Here is a 22,504-nt window from a genome sequence, read left to right as displayed (position 1 = left end):
TATTCTCTCATTTTTCAGAGACTGTGAGAAGAGACGGTAGTTTTCTCAATAGTTGCAAAAATATTATTGAAAGAAACCAACTCAAAGTCAGAAGAGAGTGATAGAAAAGAACTGAAGTTTCTGAAATAAGAAAGTTTTCACAACAGAAAAAAAAAATCAAATGGCATTTTAACAATCGTTTTGGCATAGATCTCAATGTAGTACTTGAAAAGTTGACACACTCACATTTACAGATTCTCTTTGTTTCTTTGACTACAGAGTTCAAAGAAAATACTTCATATAATGGATTCTACAATCATTTTTTTTAATTGTTAGCAAGCAGTGTTGTTTGGAAATAGCATCATACGTACAGCTGTACTTGTATACAATGTGAACAGTAACAGACACTTCCAAAATGTGCATATTGGGTTAGCAACATAAAGCTCCGCACAGATTAACTAATTCCCTTGCACCATGCTACAAGAATTTGAGAGGAGGCATATACAATTTAGGTTACTTACACAAAACAGGCTTTGAGTATTAGGCCTGGGAAATAACGAACCAAAATTGTGCAGATTTCCTGACAAGAGGGAGTTATTGTCTACCTGGGAATACTTTCCCACACAACGAAAAAGAACAGGCTGTAGCTTGCACTTCTGCCAGAAGGCAGGCTCATGCTGTCCATACCACACATAGCAATTTAAGACACTGGGAGAAGAGCGTAAATCAAACACAAGCATCACATCTACTATAAATTAGATTATTATTTTTCCAGTAGGGTACCTGTATCATCTGGTAATGTCCACATCAGACAAATGCCTTCAGGAAATAGCAAATACAATGGATTTAGAAGGCCTCTGAAATGTTATGCTGTGTAGAGAGATTGCCAAACAAAATGAGAAGCAGGGAACCAGAAAAAAAAAAAGCAGAAATAAAAGGGCAACTTGATCACAGTCAATGATCACCATTGAGAACTGAGAAAGGAAGGCCTTAAGTTTTGTGTTTTGTGGGTGTAAAATATCCAGGAGTAAAAATTTTTCAAGACTGATCAGAGCAGAGGAATCTAAAACTCTGGCTGGCATCCAGGAGGAATTAGTGGCATAAAATTAAAGAGGAGTTCTGAGAACTTGTGGGCTCACATGGAATTAAGGCATGGAGGGGTAGAAGAGGAGACGAAATGGAGAAAAAAGGGGATGAGGCAGCTTTAGGCAGTTATGGATGACAACTTCCTAAACAATTACAGATAGGTTTACAAGATCATGGCAATCTGCTCCTTTGTGTTAAGTCTTCCAAGGAGCCACTGAAGCCACAGGGCTACTGCAGTCAGCTAGGGCAGGCATGATGGAGCTAGTCCACGCTGAACTTCACAAATTTTGTCATTTGAATGCCGCACACAACTTTACATTACATACTATAGGTCTCACCAGCTGGACCACGCTGACTGACATTCAGACTGCAAATCTGCTGCTTAAATCTGCTGTTGAGTGCTAACAACTGGGGATTTTTTTCAGGTAATTAGCTAAAATCATGTACCGATTCTATCAATGTAACTTCTTGCTTTAAAAATCGGGGTAAGGTTCTAGCCTTGAAGGTACGTGAACTGGGAAAGAAATTTTGAACTTCAGCTGGTTACACAGAGTTACAAATAGAACTAAATTAAGAGCAAGTGCATCAATAAGGACAAAAGGAACTATAAACTGCTACGCGGTATTATCACTTCAGATCTTGAAATTATAAAACTAGCAACTAATTCTGAAATCCAATCTAAATTTCTAGTGTACTTTCTATTGTTCACCTTAGAGAAGTCACTGCAGAAGTACAGGCTACAGTGTTGTGACAGAGACAGATTTGTGCTGGAGCAGTTCCACTCAATTTGCAAGAAAGAGCTATTTAAAATTACATTTGTCTCATGACCTGGCCAGAAAAAACTACTTCCACAAGGTGCCATTGTCTGCAACCACTGCCCCTTCTCCTAAGGAAGGACACAGTGAGTATCTCCTCTCTAGAGCTCAGACCCTGCCCCGGTTAACCTCTCACCTGGCTTGGGGAATGGTTAGTCTGACAGCAGACAGCTGTGTAAGGGGGAAATCAACTGTGATCCCATCAGCTCTTTCAGCAAAAGCTGGTGCAGCCCTGGAACAGATTAGAAACTTTTATATGGGTGGCCTTACATAAGTTTTCACAGCAACAAGCTTCAGTCATTGTGTCTATTTGACTACCTGTGTTGACACGTGAACTGATTTTTAAAAAGAAAAAAAAAAAAATGGAAAGGAAAAAAGAGTCAAAAAAAATGAAACAAAATGAGGCATCGTAAAGCTGAACTACTTTCTTTCTTGTGGTCTTTGCAAGCCTTGTATAAATTATCCCCCGCAGCGGAGTGTGAATGAAAAGAGAGAGCAGTAAGCCCTTCTAGTAAATTTATTCTGGACAGGATAGCATTTGGCAGCTACAGCCTCACCCACCATTCCCTGCTGTTTTAATCCCAGCTCTGCACTGGTCATGTATGCTGAAAATGTTCTCCTGGGAATACTGACAAAGACCTGTGCACTGTCCGTGGCACTGGGATGTCTCAAAAAAAAAAAAACCAAAGCATTTGATAATACTTTTAGTCAGCCCAGATAGGATTTTCAGAAGTGCACTGACTTTATGCACAAGGGCCTTCAGGAAAAGAAAAAGTGTCTTTTAAAATTGAGATTTTCAACAGTACTTAGGCTCTGTTTAGACTGTAAACAGTGTGTGCAAGAGGAGTAGTAGATACAGACAGTAAAACAGCTGGTACTGAGCCTCAAATGCCAGCTACCTGTATATCATCACTGGGGAGTTATTTTATACTGGTCCCATGGGCTGCATGACCATTAGTGATCAGAGTATGTTAGGTGTGTTTCTGCGCGGCATCCTTCATGTTTGGCTTTTTTCTGTTAGTAATATGGGTTCTGCACTCAGAGACTGCCCTGAGCCGAAGGAAGCCTTGCCACAGATCCTCTCTGAAAAAGCCACTCAGAACTTCACTTCTTTGAATGTTCAGTCGTCCCGTTACACTTAGCATCCTTCTTAGCTGTGTACTGATATCAGCAAGATCAGTTAGTATTAGCAAATATAAAGCATGTAGACACTCTAAAGCAAAGATATCATAAACTTAACAAATCAGAGAAATGAGCTTTCAGACACTAAGTTCTAGAAAACCTGCACATTGCCCACAACATTTTTCTTTTGAGAAATTTGGTTAACAAATCATGAAAAGAATGTCATTTTAGCGGATAAACTGCTGACCTCAACAGCAAACAGAATCCCCAAAAAAGTAATTTCTCATCTGTACACCTGCCAAAGTGAAAAATGAGGTGGATTTAAATGAGGTAAATATCTGACACTTGATACTTGAATATTTTTTTGTCTGGCATTAGAATCTATGCACCACAATAGCTCCTTAACTGGTTCAAAAAATGCCTACCACTCTTAATGAACAATGCTTGTACACACAGCACAGCTAAAATCATGCAAAATCTATTAGAGTAAGACACAAGCCTGGATCAATATTCAGTTAAAAATACATATTTTTCAGGTCCAAAAATCTATACTTTTTAAAGCAATGTGAGATCAGCTACACTAATATTCACACCATTATTTTTCTTTCTTATATGTTAAGCATACGTTAGCATTTCCTTTAAAGTACAATATGAAGCCAGTCAGTTTTGTTTTCTCAATAAAACGTACTCTTCACTTCTACCTAAAAGTAAGACTAGGTGTGAAATAACCTCAGATTGGCCAGACTTTAACAGATCCTCTGTTCTGAGGACTCAGATGGTCTAAGCGTGTGATAGCCAAAAATGAGTTACAAACTGCAAAGAAAAAGTTCAAATTTGTTCCACAGTCAAAAATCACACCTATTACATCATAATGACATTTCCTGTTTCAAGTTGTGCCCGTTCAGTTGTGTCATGCTAGTCACTGTGTTCCTGGTATTGCTTTTCAGGGAACTCATTTGAATGGCAGAAGAGTTGCGCAAGTAGCTGGCAGATCTCTCTTGCTGAGCTTTCTTCCTGCAGCAAAGCTGGTTGTTGAAATGTCTTCTAAAACTCTCACTGAGAAAATACAGTGCAAATGGGTTGACACAAGAGTTGCAGAAGCTTAGCACTCGGGCCACTAAGGTAACCACCATATGTCCTGTCGACGGATCAATCTCGTTGTAATTAAACGATCGGTACATGTATAGCACGTGGTTAGGAAACCAGCAGATAGCAAAGAAGCCAACGAAAACTAGGACAATTTTTGCCAGGCGTTTCCGAGTTTCCATCTAAAAAGATGAAGAGAACCCAAATGAACAACAACAAAGAGAACTACTCCACATGACAGACTTAATTAAAACATGTAGCATTTTATTTTATGTTAGCTTTAACAACAATCATAAGTAAGGCCAGTAAAAATGCTTCCTTCAGGGCCTGAATTACATTTTCTATCTCATTTACTTTCCTTTCCCCCTTTCAGTTTACTTTCAGTGAAAGATCCTATCTGTTTGCAGTTACAGAAGGTTGCTCTTTCTATATGACCTACGCAGCATGAGTGACTCATGACCCAAGTAAACATTGGCTTTTAGCCTGAAAGCACGCACCAAAGGATGCCATGAAACATAACCTTTTCTGAAGAGATCTCAGCGCTTGGCTTGAAAGTTAGCTTTAGTTAGAAAGCTATTTAGAAACCATTGGCTTTGAAATGGAGAGGCATTTTGAATGAAATGTAGAGAGATTGCTAGGGTGTTACCTATACAACGGTACTTACATCCCCATATTTTGCCTGAACTGCCTCAGCTTGCACCTCTCTCCTTGACAAATCACCAAAACTGCATTGCACAGTCTGAAGCACTGTAATTCCAGGGTAAGGTAAAAGGTTCAGTTAATCTTCAAAGATGACATGAAAGAAATATACCTTAATTGCAGTGCTAAAGTATAATTGGATTACAAAGTAGATATTGAGAGTGGCTGAAAAGTTGACAGGATACAGCCTACACAGTGATTCCACACTGAGAGAGGGAGAGAAACTGGCCAGGTAGAAGGCACCAAAAGGGAACCAGAATCTTTCTGCATTTTCCTCCCAAAAGATTTATTATGTATGTCAAGCACGAAAATTTGCAGAGGCAGGAAAGTTTTCTGGCTTTGCTCTATTTTCTATCAATTTTAAACTGAAAAAATCAAGGGGATTTATTCTAACAGTGTTTCAAAATCTGTGAAATAAATCTGTAAGTATTTTTCTTGGCTCCATCTAAACCAAAACCAGTGGAGAATTCACAAAAGATGCGAAAACTCTACCATTCCAATTTGGTAGGATTTGCACTTAGACAAATTGCAAAGGCAGACAAAAACATACGGAGGTATAGGATGAATACTACACTTCTGTGCTATGGCCTAAAGAAATGTGAGTTGATAGTGACAGTATGAATTTACTTCCTCTTGCTGGGAGTTATGTAAGTACATCGGAATTTTCTATTCTTCAGAGCCTCATAGATTGACAAAAAGAAAAAAAAAAACTACGTAGTATGAAAAAATATGTTCTTACTTTGAAAATACATGTGGGTTCAGAAATGTGATATAAATTATATATTGTTTCCACCCTGAGGGTTCAGCCAAAGGCTTTATATATTTCACAGGAAAATAAAATAATACATGAAGTGCTAATATGTATGCATTTTTGAGAAGAAACAGGCTAGAGTAGAAATGAAGTGCTGAGCAAAAAGGACATGAGGGAATGTGGTCTTTCTTTTTAGAAGAATATGCACATGCTACTTATGCAAGGAGACTTCAGTGAGTATAAAGGTATTTTCTAAAATATTAACAGAGAAAAACCTTCCGAATTGTTTTAATGGGCACAATTATTTTCCTCTATCAGTACTAATGCTTTTGTAAAGTAGCTGAGGCACTTTTTCTGCAAGAGCTGTTGTTTGTGTATATAAATGTTCCTGCTAATGAACAGCCTGTTGCTATCGTACTGCTTCCTATGCCTTACAGGGAAGCTGGCTTTGTCCGGCATTTTAAAATGCTTTGTCTCAAAGTTATACAGAACCTATACCAAAAGTTTGATAGAAGCTATAATAGAAAGAGTATTAGAAAAGTGCAATTTCAGGATTGTATCCGAGAAAGATCTACTGAGAAAGCCAAAAAAGAATCAGCTGATGCTCTGTGTTCATATTTTCATCACTCCTCAGTCTGAGAAGAAACTTACAGAATCACAGAATGGTAGGGGTTGGAAGGGACCTCTGGAGATCATCTAGTCCAACCCCCCTGCCACAGCAGGGTCACCTAGAGCAGGTTGCACAGGAACACATCCAGGCGGGTTTTGAATGTCTCCAGAGTTGGAGACTCCACCACCTCTCTGGGCAGCCTGTTCCAGTGCTCTGCCACCCTCAAAGGAAAGAAGTTCCTCCTCATGTTTAGGTGGAACTTCCTATGCTCAAGTTTGTGCCCATTACCCCTTGTCCTGTCAATGGGCACACTTAGATCCCCTAAGAAAAATTTTCCCTGCCTATGTCAGGTTTTTCATTTCCAAGCACCAGTGAAACAGGGAGAATTCTCAAAAAGTTCATGTAAGATTTCTTCCCAAAATGGCTGCCTATAGAGACAGGTGAAGCCACCAGCATTAACTACAAAAACATTGTTCCCCAGTAAGAATGCAAGCAATGGTTACAGTAACAACACATACAAACACACATACCAATCCCATTTCTTGTTAGGAATATGCATTGATGGTATTGAATTTATATTTTTCCTTCCTCATATTCATTTACACACTGGGTTTAATGCTGAGTAATAGTGAAAACAAGGAGATTTTTGAGATAATCCTCAGCTTAATTCATGCATGTGGAAACTGAACTAATCCTCTACGAAATCCAACAATTTGGATAGTGTAGTTCCTGTACTTTAATTTATAAGCGTATACAGCACACAAATGTTTCATCAGGATGTAAAAAGCAAAATGCTTACCTGTCTTTTGGAATGTTCACTGTATTCTCCAGGGATGTTGTGAGCACTTTTTATTAAACTCTTTGCAATATGATAGTAGTAGATACTAATAATTGCCAGAGGGATAAGAAAATACACAAGGAAAATCATCACAGAATGGATCTTCGGGTGCATGTCATCCGTCATGGGGTATGGTATGCATGCTGTGAAAGTGGCATTGTCCGTGTCATTGATGTGGGCCAGTTCAGAGAACACTGCTTCAGGAACTGCTAGGAGCATGGAGATTACCCAGATGGCAATGGCTTTCACACAGGTCCATAGCACTGCACTGGAGGTCTGGATGTCCATGGGATTTACAATTGCTTTGTACCTGAAATTGATCAAAATGCAGAGGCAAATTAAAAGGTATCTTTTCAAATGCAATGTGCAATTCATAAGGCCACTGCGTACCTCTGATTAAAATAATGTCATATTTTGTTCTTATTTGAAATGTCAATGGGTTTGTAATCTTTCTTAGATTTGTATTCTCTAGATCTCTAGCTTCATCTGCATATACACCCACCAGAGATGGCAAAAGGAGCCCCAGATACAACCTGTAGCTGTAGGTGCCTGTTCTGTGCCAGCCTGGTGAGAACACAGAAGCAGCCCTGACTCCACTCTTTCTTTCCCCAAATCCTCCCAGCAAACCCACAAATGCACATTCTACCTAAATACTTCCACCTCACTCTCATACCAGCACAGGCACACTAGAGTTTGTTTTCCTCCTCGTCTCCCAGAGCCCAGGACTCCTTCCTGCCCACCACCATGGGTTTTCCTACTCTCAGGCTCCACCAGCCCCCTGGGAGCGTGGGGCAATAACCAGCACTAACCACCTCTTGCCAAACCAGCACCAACCACTGCTACGGAGGCTCTTGCCTTTCCATCCCAGCACCTTTCTGCACACTGATATGCTGTCCTGACGCTAACGCCTAGAATATAAGCATCTTCATAAAGTCGGGCAGGAATGATTCCCAATGGCCTATGCAGAACTATTAAACTCTTAAAAAGAGTAAACATTTCCACATAAACAATTGGAGGCCGCTGCTCTATACCGTGTTTTGGGAAACTGTCTCATAATACATAGTTACATATAAACATTTGCAGAATTGATAATTTCATAACCATTATAATGAAAACAGGAAGTATTGCAGAGAATGTAAATATCACACTACAGCAAAGTAAAATAAATGAATAGAAGTAGCCTCTGGTTAGGAATTATTTTGTTAAAAAGAAAAAAAAATCGTTGCAGAAGGTGATACAAAGTGAAACTTACCACAAGAAAAGGTCAGGTTTAGAAGGACAGATATACTTTGAGAAAAATGTTTCAAGGATACCCAAATGTTTTGCTTAGAGTTTTAATTTATTTTGAAAACATTTATTTTCAAAATGGATGTGAATTATAGAATCATAGAATCACAGAATCATTCAGGTTGGAAAAGACCTTTAAGATCATCGAGTCTAACCGTTAGCCTAACAATGCCAAGTCCACCACTAAACTATGTCCCTAAGCAGCACATGTTTTAATGTTTTTATTAAAAACTGAACATTGAACAAAACGTTTCAGTTTGTCCAAGTTGTAATTTTGAAGTTTGCTTTATCTGATGTTCTTTTTTTTTTTTTTCTTCCTTGATTTTTTGTGTCTAGTTTTGATCTGATTTGAGATGGGCAGGGTTTTTTTTGGAAATTGCTGAGGTTTTGAGGAATGGAAAAATGATTTTTCTGTAACATCTAAAGTGTAATAGGAAGAAGGGAATTAGGAGATATTCATGCTCCAGGTACATAACTTTATTCATGTTAGGTTCTTTCTAGTCAGTGGAGATGTTCTTTCAAAGGGTGAATCAAGTTTAAGTGCATTAAATCACCCTCTGAGGTGTCTATTTTTCTCTGTTAGCTATACAATGAGCTTCGAGCGAGAAGAACTGTAACTTAGATGTCTCTACTTAGTGATAAAAATCCTTATGTATGCATGTAGATACATATACATGCATATACAAATATAAACATGCCTGGGTATTAACAGGTGTCTAAATACATACCTGGAGTTAGGTTATGGCTAAATATAACAGAGTTGCTGAAGGGAATCCTGAGAATGGAGCTGTGATCCCAAATACCCTTTATGGCTGATTTGCAGGTCCCAATAGGTACGTCATAACCTCTCAAAACCTTGAGCAGATGTTTGAGGGACTGCGGATAAAAGCCATATCCCCACGCAGCAAGAAGTGAGTTTGCTGGAAACCGACAGTGGAAATGGCTATGCCATGAAAATGTCTGGAGCAGAGCACTGCCTTGATACCCTAGCAAATGTTTTCTTCAGAGAATATTTGAGTTGAAATGTGCCTTGAAGTCCTCTTTCTCAGGACAGTGATAAATTGTCTTATCACTAAATAATTAAAAATAATGGCTATTTATGTTGATATCCTCTCCGAATTCAGGGAGAGGATTTTTACTGTGTCTTCACCCTTATTATGGAGTAGAAAATTAAACTCAGTAAACTGTCGCTACTAATTTATGTTTACCATTTCTTCTAACACATGATGAGAAACTCCCTGGACACCAACGTGTAAAGAAATCCTTTATGCTGCCATGGGAAGGATAGAAGATTTTGCACGCACAAGGCATGAATGCTCCCAAGCACAAACTGTGACCTTATTATTCAATAATTTGCTTCCTATTGCTGTCTGCCTTGATTTCATTAGATAAAGACAGACCTTCTATTTCATTTCATTCAGCTGAGGTGACGTCAAGTCCTTACATCTGCTCATTTCTTTAAGACTCTATATTGCTGGGGAAGAGCTGGTTTGGGGACTTTATGGGGCAGGGAGGGGGGAATTGAGTAAAAATTACATTTTGTACTACGGATTTTTTTTCCTCTCTTTTCCCACTGCAGTGTTTTAAAATATTTTGACCACAGCCCTATCACCCAAGACAGTCACCATGTCATGCACAATTCATTGTTTTTGCAAAGCCTGATTTGATTAATATCTAAATGGGAGATCTTTTCGGAAGGTTTTACATTAGCAGAAAATGTGGCATATATTTGTGCCTTGGCACGTATTGCTGTTTCAGCAAATAGCATGCTTTCCCCTGAGCTACGACTGACTCCAAGTTGGAAGGCATTGGAGCAGAGCACCCTTTTTCACAAAAACAGCTGGGATCAGCCCAAAAAACTTCTTCCTTAATCTTATCAAAATTCTACTTGCTACTTCAGCTGATTGCAAGGTGGCACTCTTCTTTCTAGGACTCAGCCCTGCACAGTACTCTGCATCAATGGGAAGGAAAAGGCACTAAAAGTGCTTTTACAAAATCTGTCATCTTGTTTATACCTCTGAAAAGATATAGAGTAAAAAGAGACAGGCTACAGATAAAATCAAATGTAAACTGAGTGAAATTAGAAGTGTTGCCAAAATGAACACCCAGCCTCTTCCTTTGTATAAAACCAGTGTAAGGCTAAAACATACAACCAACCCTTCAAATGACAAAGTGCATATTTTCTGTCAGTAAAAGAACACTGGTGAATCAGAGTAAAGGGGCAAATTATTTAGTCAAATTTGTAAGCAAAATTCATCTTTTCTGTTACTTCCCTGATGAAAAAAAGAAAATTATAGGTTGCCATGAAGATCAGGAAATAATTATAAATTGCATTTGGTTTTAATTAAAAGCCCTCATGTAAATTCTGTCTTCCTACGTCCTCTATCATTATCACTGCTGACAAAGGCACCCCAACTCAGGAAATACTTTCATAACAAGTTTCCTTTCTTTAAAGCTGTGGTTTCTGCCAACAGAAACAAGCACAAAGGTGCCCGTTCTGCAGATATTGGTTTTGGTTTTATAGTGTATTTTCATTATAAAGCAATCTCCTCCCTTCCATACAACCCAAAAAAATTGACGAAAGAAAGAACACCCTCTTCCTCCAGAGTTATAACCTGCTGTTACCTTATAAACTCCAGTATAGCTTATCTGGTCCTCCCAGTCTTTGTTTTCAAAGGCCTTTGTAAAGGTATTTCTCAGCTCACAATTGGTATGGGAAGCTCTGCTCCTGTCTCTGCTGAGTCTCCAATGCTATTCCCCTCCCACACACTTCATTTCAAAAGAAGCTGATTCGTGATTAGTCCTAAGCTGCCCCTCCATTGCAGTGCTACCTCTTTGTCTAGAGTAATTTGTTGTGATGCCCTTCAAAAACAAATTAAAGAGAAAAACCAAAATGACCAGAAAATACTTAGGCAGCCATTGGACTATGATTACAGCCTACCATTCTAAGCAGAATTGTCTCAATATTCCCTTGCCCTTCTGTTCCTGTATCTTGTGTTGCGTCTACTTAAGAACCTTTTTGGTCATGCACTTCCTTCTTGTTCCTGTTCATATAGCACCTACCACAAACAGGACCCTAATTTATCACCCAGTTTCCTACATGCCATCACAATGCAAATAGATAAATATAATAATGAAGTATCATAAAACAAGCAAAGGCCTAATTCAGGCAAGGCAACTCCATACTACTTGATTTAATTTGCATTTAATCCTGGATCTGGAGGGGTTGGTATCATTGGCTTTATCATAAGCGTCTGTTTTAAGTGGTGTTACTGTGTCACAGTACTGCATTTCCTGCAAACTGGAGTCATTTATTAAAACCATTTCTATGCTAGCATTTTATTGTGTCATTGCATGAAGATTTCAAACACAAAAAGACAGCATTTAGCCTCACAATATAGAAGGATCAAAATACATCTGAATAGGAAACATGGCTGTGTGGTCAATATTTGTTAAAAATACTAATATCGTGTCCAGGTGTAGTCTACTCCACTGAAGTGGAATGAAATTTTGAATGGGGCCAAATCCCTTTTCCTTGTATAGGCGGCACTGTTGACTCAGTTCCAGTTGTATCATCAAGAGGAGAACAATTTATCTAGCTGAGAACAATGTGGAATCTTTTGATGTCCGGTGTTGTGGAAACTTCTTTCACAACACACAAATAGTCTGATTTGCATTTATTGTATTTTATTCCTCTAAATTCATTCAATTTAAAGTAGATTTCTTCTTTCTTTATATAGTTAGTCACAACATTTTTGTTCTATGCTTCTGTCTTATGCAGAAAACTGCATTTACCAGGAACGAGCATCTCAGATGTCAGATAGCTGAATATAATGAACTAGCAGACCATGTGTAAACAGAAGTAACTGAATGTCGATGGTATGTGTTCTGTGTTTCTCAGGGGGGAAATCCTAAGATTTTCCAAAGTGGAAAAAGTTTTCCACTCTATAGAAATATGCTCTGTTGAGCCAAAAACTATCAATAAGGCTTCAACAAAAAAGTTTTAGTCTTTTGGATGATGATTTCTCCTCCCTAAAAAGAATAAAAAGAAAATTTTCCTAGGGTTTGTTTTTTTTTCCCCACAGGAAATATATAACCTGTCCTGTCTACCCAGCATTTCAGAGGAGAAAATTTCTTTTTCTTTTTCATTTTTAATTCTCTTGCTACTTTTTCTCTTGCTGTTCATCTCACATTAGCTAACTGTATTTCTTACAAGCTAGTACAAATCTTGCAATGGCAACTCACTGCCTGCAATCTGGCTTTTTAGTTCTACTTGCCTAAGCCCATTTACTTATAACTGCACTAGTTAAAAGTACCATAATTAATTTGTTCAATTCTCCTCCCGAGAGCAATAATAGTAAATTGTTTCACTGACTGCTATTCAGAAGCATTCATTTATGTCAGTATTCCCAGTAGATTTATATATAAGTTGGATAATGCCAAGAGTCACTGATGAACATATTTTTACATATTTTAGGACAGACAAATATGTCCGGGAAGGGAAGGGAAGGGAAGGGAAGGGAAGGGAAGGGGAAGGGGATCAGGAGCTAAATCTAACAAAAAATGTATGCTAAGTGTATATTAGCAAACTAAACAGTGCCAGTCTCTATTCTTCAACCTGGAGGCCAGTTGGCATTGGCCGGACAACCGTGACCATCCCATTAAACTCTTTAACCTCCCAATACAAGACCACCACATCAAAACAACACTTCTGTTCATAACCTTTAATGATTTAATGTTTAATGTGTTTAATGCTGAATCATGCCTAGAAATTGTTTAGGAGAATATTTATTGAATCAGGTCAAAACCATACCGTGGGCTGCTCTAATAACAATTTGACAAGTGGTTGACGTCCCATGCTCAGGCCTATGTTTTGGCACTGCTGAATATGTTTTTGTGCATACATATATGAAACATATATGAGTGAATATATATGTGTATATGAACACATGTGCATAGCAAAAACCACACATTTTCAGGTGCCTGGTCCCAAGAACACCACCCATAAGCCTTGTGCAATGGCTGGCCTATCCCAGCCCACTGTGCCCCTTCTTTCTTGACTTTTAAATTATTCAAGTCGCTGTATTTCCCCTGGTGTGCATGCCTGGAGCTCCCCTGACCAGACCGACTCAGTTTGCATGTAGGCTTCATTTGGATCCTGAAACTAAGCACTGCAAAGCTGAGGAGCCTGATCTCAAAGCTGTGTTTAAGTAATGGCTGGAGCACACTGAAGTCATTAGCCTTCACAAAGCACTTGTGGCAAAGGCAGCTCTTGTACCTTCATCACCAAGAAAAAAATAAAGCATTCATTCAGCCTGGTCATTGCCCAGGCCTGCTAGACAGTGGCTCAAAATTAACATTTCATCAATGAAGAGAGAATCTTATTCTTACTGGTCTGCATCGTAACACTTGGATGTAGCATTTCCCACCGGGAAGTAAAAAGAAGCTCAGCATGAGTATTCACTTTGCTTTTATTGCCTTTCTGGAGCTTTTACATCATTCCCACACTAATTTGGAATTCTGGATTTTGCATTCTGCTCAGGATGGGTGGACAGGAGGAGGGAAAGTCAACACTTAGGTTAGAGGGTAAGCATTGCAACGTGTAGCCTAGACGAGCTTATGTACTGTTTGACTTTGTTCCCTAGTGCTCTGCTCTCCATTAGTCGTATTACTTCTTCCTCACTATAATCCTATTGTAAGAAAAACTCTTAGAAAACCACACCTAGTCTTGTCTTATTCTTTCAGAGCTTGTATTTTGAACCTTGAAGGGCCAAAGGAGTTTCAGGAAAGAGAAACATTTCCTCAAATGGCCTTGATCCAAACCCCATTGATATCCCTGCCTTTAGACTGATGAGAAAGAAATGCATGCTTGTCTGCATATCTGCCATATATTTACTGCATGTCTTCCAGCAATTATATCCATGCATGTTTGAATGAAGAAGATTTCATAAAATCATCACTGCTAGAGCAGAAGGTCAATAAAAATATCATTTACAGAAACTAAAGTGCCTGGAAGCAGAAATACCGAGTGTAAAATATGCTCAGTGACAGTTTACCTTTATAAAATTGTTGCTGTTACAAAATCATTCCTCCCATTTCCTTTATGAAATCAGTAATAGTCCATGCCATGGCAGACAACATAACTATTGAGAACATTACGTGGTCAGATGATTTTCAGAAATGTTTCAAGCTGGGAAGAATTAAATAACCAAACCTCTGTTAATGTATCTGGAAGAGACTTAGATTTTGCCATTTGAGAATCTACATCCAAAATCTCTAATTTCTAAATTCAAAAATCTGCAACTTCATTTATTTGCTTCAGTATAAATTTTAGTGGCCAGACCAGCCCAAACCATGACAATTATCATCTTAGAACACTTCACTCTGTCACCTTCAAACTTGTTTCCTGTTCAATTTCATTTGCAACTTCCGTTGTAATTTTGCACTTAAATCATGTTATGGGGACAGACAAACAAAATAAACGTATGAAGATTTACGTTCAGGCCTGCTTGGTAAGAATTCAGTTGGATCTGCTATTTAGCAGCTTTTTTGCCTGCCACAGGCACAGGGTTTTACTGAACAAATCAAAGAAACAGGAAACAGGAGGAACAGTTTTGTAAGTTTCTTAGGGTTTAGGCTACAACCTATGAAAGGCTATCGGACGCGGGCATTTGCTTTAATCAAAGCAAAGTTGGCTGCTGCCAGCACAACAAAGGCATTGCATCTATCACTGGCTAAGGCAAGCACCGCAGCCATTTCTCACTTCACCATCCTCAGGACTAAGCTGTTTCCTTATGAGCTGACGAGCACACACAGGACACGCGCACAAAGGCAGGAGTTTAACAGAGGCATGTGTCTGTATGAAGCTAGAGAAAAATTTGCCTAACTTGGCAGTGAAATGTTATTTGCTGAGAAATCATTTTCAGCTGTGGAAAGATGGCCACAAGAGGAACTTCTCCAACAGCTGATTTGAATTCCTGGACTTGGGCAAATTTACCCTAAAATAGATAATCCCTTCATCTACTCCAGACATAAAATTCCTCCTGTGGGGTTTTTTCCCCATCCTTTTTTTCTTTCTGGAGTATTTTCCGTCATATTCCATTTAGCTGTAGGAATGATTACAAACAAACTAGAACATTTTGGGGTGGGGACAGGTGAGAACAGGATTCACTGTTTCACTTGGCAAAAAGGATTGCTCCTGACAAAATATGTCAGAGTTTCATCAAGACAAGCTTTCTGGCAAGCTTTATTTTGTGAGTCAAGTTTGCACATACAAAGTAAAGGATGAGCTGAAAAAAACATGAGAGACAAAGCCTGCCCAATCTCTCTTAAATTTCTTTTACTTTGCCTGCTATCACATAATTATAACCACATTGCTACAGCCTACAGTGAGAGAAACATCTAGACCATCATTTCTTTTAAAGTACTTCAGTAAGTCACTCATTCAATAGATTTACCTCAAGTGTTAGGGTTTCTAAGATATATACGTATAGATTTCATAGTTCTACTGGTTCCATATAATTTTGTTTTCCCATCTACTATATACAGTAAAGGCATTGTTTTTCTTTTATACAGGCAGTCTTTCATTTTACCTTTGATTATTTTTTCTTTATTCTTTGGTTAATTATACGTAATTTTCAGGATGTCATTTAATACTACTTTCTTTGTCAAGGCTCTTTAGTCCCTGAATGACAGCTATCAAAGCTCAAAAGGAAATCATGTCCACTTCCCTGCTTCACCTACTCCACTACATGTAATAAGAAACGAGGATTTTAGAGGTCTCCAATCACTGTATTTCAGCCTGAATCAGCACCTGACGTAACAAAAGAAGAAGCTTTAAATAAATTCTGAAGAAAAGTAACTAAGAAATTTTTATTAAGGGTCACCTTAATAATGAAAAATCCTAAAGTAGTTACTAGGGCACCTTTTCACACTTGTGAATGTCTTCAAAACATTTCCTGAGTTTCCAAAAAAGTAGGAGACAGTAGGCACGCAAACTGAGCCAGAACGGCTGTTATCAGTTGTAGTTAGAAGTCAGCACATAGATATAAACCTGCACAAAACGTTTTTGACTCTTTTTACACTTTTTAAAATATAGATTGCAATCTTCAAAAATCAAAGTAAATAAATAAAGAAGTAAAACAAACAAACAAACAAAAAAAGGATCAAACAGTTTAGCTATGCAAATCTATAGACTATATTTTAAGCATCTTGGTTAGGCACTGTATTTAGTTATTTAAGTATGAATGTAAATTTTCGAAGTCCTTTGTTATTAAGAATTATTAAAAGGAATGGCACTAATGAAAAATAACTTTGTTACCTGGTTAAGCAAGTATTTGTCTCAGCAATGGTGTCTTTCTGTCACATTTTTAGGAAGAATACAAAGCAGATGCTATTTCAATTGTAGTAGGGCCAGTTGTTCCACTGCTCAGCTTCACTGTCTTCATTAGAGTGTAGCAGGACTGTATGTGAGCTAACACATTTAAACCCTTCACTAGAAAGAAAATTCAATCTAGAATAAGTAGCAGAATTAAATTTAATCCTATTTCTACAGATCACACAAAAAAATCAGGCATAAATGACGGCCACAGAGAAAAGGAAAGACTATGTGAGACAAATCTAAAGTTGTTTTAAGGGGCTGCCATTTATTCCTTCAGACCCCAGGTCTCTTGGCATTTTGTGGGTACAATTGCTTTTCATCAGCATACATAATAATGCCGTGATGGTCAGAGATGCACGCTGTGGCATCTGTTGCCCCCTGAGCTTCTCCAGCCACCTCTCCACAACATAATTTATCCAACCCTCTGGCTCTGAAAGGCATCTTGGAAACACCTTTCTGTACTTGTGCTCCACTTCCTTACTCTAAATTCCTTCCCAGGCACAAAATGACAAGTTCTCTCACCCTGAGAAGAGAGTGAGGAGCCCCATGGGCCTAGTTTGCATTCTGAGATAACTGCATGGCCCACCATGGAGGTAAATTGGAAAAACCCTCCCTGAAGCAGTGAACAAACAAGTTCATGGGATGGTTCAAGTCAGGCATAGTTCAAGTCAGATTCATCCCTGGCTTCTGCCTTTTCTACAGCGAGGAGATGCTGGCACCTTTTCTTCATGTGTGCCATGCTGCAGTCCCTCTGGCTACACTTCTCTCACCTCTTTATTTTTACCCTCCTTATCCAAGACTACACCAAGTCCTGGGACTTTCTCATCAACATCCATTAGCCGTGGCCAAAACATTCCATGGCATGCAGTCCATGGCCCCTGGAAAAGCAAGCTCGACAGGGGACCCGTTTTTAATTCCTTGTCCCGCCAAGAGTGCACTCTAAGAAGTGCACCCCTGGCCATCATGCACCAGCTCTGCGGGCACTTTCAAGGTGTGCTGGATGCTATTGGGGGTGTTCTGCCTTATGGCCTACCTAGTTCCTTTTTTTTGTTGTTTTGTACGTTTTTGTCCCTCACCCCCTTTCCTTTTTTCATTTGTCATCCACTGAAATTATTAGGTTTTCTCTTTCTGTAATCCACCCTCTGTTTTCTCTTGGTTTTTTGAACCAGAGAAGCATTAAGGTTTCTAGAGGCGGTCCAGTTTCTCCACGATAGAGGAAAATCAATAGGAGCAGTGGCCATGAGGGGCAGGGGTGCTGTCCCTGTGCATCTCCTGCCTGGCAGTGAGAGGCGCCGGCTGGCTCAGCACCACTGGTCCTGTGCTGTCCTGTCCTCTGCACCCCAGAGGAGAGAGAGATTGAACCCTCCTCTGATGCCAACACTCTGTGCAACCAGTGGCACCACTGCTGCCACCGTCCCCACCACTGTTGCTGACATCCCACCCCTCTCTGCCCCAAAATGTGTGGGGTTGCAGCAGGGCACCGCCACCCACCCCTGGCAGCCAGACCCACAGCAGCTCCAGGGTGGGAAGGGCTGTTTGATGGGACCAGCTGCTGTTCTGGGGATGGGGATGGGCAGATCTTGGGCAGATCCGCTGTGTGCTGCCAATTTCAATCTGCATGTGTACTCTAGGGAAGTCTGGGAAGCACTGTTACAAATTACATATCATGTTTGTACACACAAAAAAAAAAAAAAAAAAAGACACAAAAAACCTACAAACAAAAACTCAAATAATGTCAGTACTAGATAATGAAGCTTCCAGGTAGAAGGTGCACATTTGTCACACTGAAAGCACTAGTGATGCTGAGAGGGACTTCTGTGACAAAAAGCCATACGAAAAAAAAGCAACTTTGGAAAAGATATATATGCAATGAACACTACTGTTTCTTCCTTATAGCTTCAGTTTGTAAGTAACGATCATTCAGAGTTTATTGCTTCTGTAGCTGTTGTTGTTAAATGTATCATATACGTGTAATTTGCCATGCAAAATTTCCACATAAACAATAAGTGCTAATTACACTGTGGAAACCAAGGCAACCTCCCTTATCCTAATTAATGTAGGTACATTATAAAGAACTCTAAAAAAATATTTAGAATATATTTATAAATATTTATAAATATGTTCCTTAGTGTAATCAGTGTCTGGAGTTCTATACAGTCCTATAGTAATAGGGAGTAAAAAGCAGGAAAAGCTTTAATGATCATATATTAAAACATACTTTAAGTATTACCTCTGAAAGAAGGGGTCGCTGAGAAGACATTGTATACCAGACCAAAAAGGCTCTGGATTATACTGGAGCCTTTTTAGCGATATCACTGCTTCCACACTGCTAACATGCAATGCTAGATTTGCTTATCTGGAGAAAACACTGCCCCCAGCCAGGCCTCACCTCCTCAGCACCTCTTAGGTGCAGGATGCTGCCACCACTTCTGATCTGCCAGAGTAATTACACGTACAGTTTCCCCTTCCCTGTAATGGAATCTAGTCGAGATGACAGACATTAGGATCTGGCTACAAATCAGTGTGACAAAAACCTCTCCACACTAGTGACACCCCTTTGGTTCAATTCAAGTGTCATACAAAAAAGTAGACCTGAGTCGAACCCGAACTCCACTGAGAGTCCAGCCAGCGTCACTCAGAGGTGACTTGGGTCCCTAGCAGATAAGGCACGGGTCTCTGAAGCCAGTGGGTGCTCTTCTGACTGAAAAAGAGATGGGTTTTGTTCTCAGTAACTGAAAATATAACTACTATAATATATATATTATAGTAGTTATATATATTCTATATATATATTCCATATATATAGAAAATATAAGAGGGTAAAGAAACAGAGTATTCTTACTATAGCCATTTCTGATATTTGTAAATACTGTGGACTCCAAAATGCTGTAGAAACCTATTTATTATGAGCTTATGTGGTCACAGCACACCATCTGTAGCTGTTTTCTAGGATGTGTAATTCTAAATGCGTTCAGTGTAAACAGATTCAGCATTATTACTTCTTGAATCTTTACTGATATTAAAAGAAGGCTATAAAATTATATGGAAAAAGCAAAAAAATGAATGCTCCAAAGCTATATGAAAAGTAAATGACTCCTTAAACATTAAATGACCAGCATTCCCTCACATTATAATTCACTAGAGATATGATCTCCTCTGCAAATAACTTCTTCCCTTTTCAAATAAAATACCACAATTTCACTTTTAAACAGTGGAAATAGAGCAGAAAGAAAACTGCAAGGTTTGCTTGACTCTGCAAAGACAGTTTTTAACATACTCTTTAACTGAGGTAGTCAGGGAGTTACAGGAGTTCACTTTATGATTGTCAAGCTCTTCTTCAAAAATATAGTCCATTTTCATATGCTACAAAGTCTTTATACACAAGTATTTTAGGTCCTAATTCAAACACCACTGAAATTGATGGCCACTGAAGACTACTCTCAGGTGGAATCAAATGATTTACTGAATTGGCTAAACAAAAAGAAATAAATTGCAGTTATACTCTTAAAAAAAAAAAAAAGATTAAAAGTTTTAAAGAAATGTTATTAGAAGTGTGAAGATACATTACTGAACTCAAGCCTTTACATCATGCACCAATGTAATGCTCTTGTTTGACTTAAAATCCAACAAAAGAAAATGGAGTATTTCCTATGGAGAAGGAATTAAACATTTTCATTTTTGGCTGGAAAAAAAGAAAGGGTTTAGCTAAGGGAAAGAAGATAATTTCATTTAATTAAAAGTTGCCAATTACCCTGCAAGATTTTGTCTTTCAGAGCCTGAAGCACAGTCCACAGCCACACAGTTGCTATAAATCCCTTAAGTATCCATTTATACAAGTTGAAAGGAAAAGTTTGGGGTCCAGCTTTTTGTTTCTTCCTAATTTGACAAGTACTAGAGATGGCAGCGTTTCTTTCTAGTTTGTTTTGGGGGCTTTTTTTTTTTTTCTTCTTTTTCTATAAATTCAAAAGAAGCCAAAATGAGTAGTTTGAACCAAAAGTTTAAGACTAACAATCACAACAGAACAGTTTGGTACCTCTGAATTCCCAGAGGCTGAACTAGTTCCGGCAGTCACCTCTGGTAACCTGCTCTTCTACTAGGGCACAAACACACACACACACACGCACTTACTTTCTCAGCAGAAAGAAACAAATCTATTAAAAACACCTCTGTGCTTGACTTGGTTTAAGCTGCTCGCCGCCTGTTCACATATCCCTGTGGTTTGTCATAGATTATATTTAGGGTCTAAAACCTATTCCAATACATGGGTTGTTACAGGACCATCCTGGAGGTGCAGAAGCCGGGACTAAACCCTGTTCTTGCAGCTGGCACCCTGGAAGTTGGAGGCCCAGGCTCACCCATCTTCAGAAACCCTTTAACTTAAGTTAGTACCAACCAGACTTGCCACCAGTCAGTGAGGAAAGAAGTATGGGCAGCTCACAAGTTGGAATAAGGGGATGGCAAATGAGGGATAACTTATCAGAGGGGTGCTTCACCTTTCATGCCAGCTCTGGCTAGCCTCAGCCCAAGCTGCAGAGACCTGCGAAGGAGCAGCCCAGCTTTCCTACCTGTCGGCACTGAGGGTGGTGAGGGTGAAGACAGAGACACCAACAGAAGTGAGCTGAATAGCAGGGATGAGTTTGCAGCCCACCTCCCCAAAGAGCCACTCCTCGGAGAAATACCGGGAGGCGTCCACGGGCACACAGGTCACTAGCAGCAGCAGATCGCCAGCAGCGAGGCTAGAGATGAAGATGTTGGGCACGCTCCTCATGGCACTGTTGGAGATGAAGATCTTCATGAGGGTGATGTTGCCCAGCAAGCCCACAGTGATGATGAGCAGGTAAAGCGAAGGGATCACACAACGGATAATGAACATGGCTGTAGCCCGTGATGGGGGCATCAGGGCTGTGTCTGGCACCAGCTGGGAGCTTCCATTTCCCCCGAGGGACATTGCTGTGAGCTCGGATGGCAGCTCTGCCTCCATCCTCCAGCTTCGTGCAGACCGGAAGTCTTCAATGCAAAGTGCGGTGGGAACCACTGGAAAGCTTCACCTCTCTGCGAGTCAGCTAACTTTCTCCCCTTTCCCTCCTGCCTTTCTTCTCCCCCTTTTTCTCTGCCGAGGTTTCTCCCCTCAAAAAAGCAGAGGAAGCGCCGTCCGCCGCGGGGGTGGGGGGGTAAAAAAATCCCTCTCAGCCCTTTGCACAAACCCTCTCCCGGGGGCAGGAGGGCGAGATCCCCAGCCTCGGGGGGCATCAGCGGCCATCGGGACCGCAGCCTGCCCTCGCTCGCCCCCGGCAGCGCCCTCGGGGGGTTCCGGCCGCCTCCCCGCGCCCTCCGGTGCCGGTGCCGGGCGGGCGCTGCCGCGGGGCCGCCGGCGCTGTCCAGCGGCGCCGGTGCTGCTCGGCCCGCGGCTGCGGGCGGCGCCGGAGCCGGAGCCGGAGCAGAACCGGGGGCGAGGAGCAGAGCAAGCTCCGCTCCTCACTCCGCAGCCCCGATTTATACCTGGCGCTGGGAGGAGCCTCTCCCGCCTCTCCTTCTGCAAGCGCTTGTGTCTTCGCCCCAGCCCCGAGAAGCCCGGGCGGCTCTTGCGCGGAGGGGAGGCGCGGAGCGCGGAGCCGCCGCCGTCCCGCGGGGTCCCAGCCGCTGAGAGCCATGAGGGCGGCTGGGGGCGGGGGTAGGGGGTTGAGGGGGGTTTCTCCTCCCGCCGCTGCCCTCCGCAAGCAGCCCCCCGAGAGGCGCTGCCCGGCAAACCGGAGAGCTGTCCCCCACGTCGGGCGGAAGGTGGGGTCGCCTCCGGGAAACCCCCGGGTTTCAGCGTCTTACCCAGGTGAAAGGTGAGAAATACCCTTTGAAA

The 22,504-nt window shown here is 40.5% G+C and overlaps 1 protein-coding gene across 1 annotated transcript; it reads right to left on the bottom strand.

Moving 5' to 3' along the window:
- Positions 1-3,654: 3,654 nt before the first annotated feature.
- Positions 3,655-21,652, bottom strand: NMBR (neuromedin B receptor). The gene is made up of 3 exons (XM_074578280.1): positions 21,219-21,652; positions 6,948-7,296; positions 3,655-4,270 (listed from the first exon to the last, which is right to left on the bottom strand). Exons 1-3 carry the CDS (start codon positions 21,632-21,634, stop codon positions 3,869-3,871), a joined length of 1,167 nt encoding a protein of 388 aa, XP_074434381.1. The 5' UTR covers positions 21,635-21,652; the 3' UTR covers positions 3,655-3,868.
- Between the last annotated feature and the right edge of the window lie 852 nt (positions 21,653-22,504).

This window comes from Larus michahellis, chromosome 3 (assembly GCF_964199755.1).
Source record: "Larus michahellis chromosome 3, bLarMic1.1, whole genome shotgun sequence".
In the NCBI taxonomy this organism is placed as follows: domain Eukaryota; kingdom Metazoa; phylum Chordata; class Aves; order Charadriiformes; family Laridae; genus Larus; species Larus michahellis.
Note: the sequence above shows the minus strand (reverse complement) of the source record. Positions and strands in the feature narration are given on the sequence as shown.

What these genes read in the sequence shown, in the direction of transcription:
- NMBR (XM_074578280.1), bottom strand. Translation starts at nt 21,634, where the DNA reads ATGGAGGCAGAGCTGCCATCCGAGCTCACAGCAATGTCCCTCGGGGGA. An exon ending in ACCACCCTCAGTGCCGACAG is followed by an intron (nt 7,297 to 21,218) that starts GTAGGAAAGCTG and finishes GATCAATTTCAG; the next exon opens with GTACAAAGCAATTGTAAATC. An exon ending in GTGAACATTCCAAAAGACAG is followed by an intron (nt 4,271 to 6,947) that starts GTAAGCATTTTG and finishes TCATCTTTTTAG; the next exon opens with ATGGAAACTCGGAAACGCCT.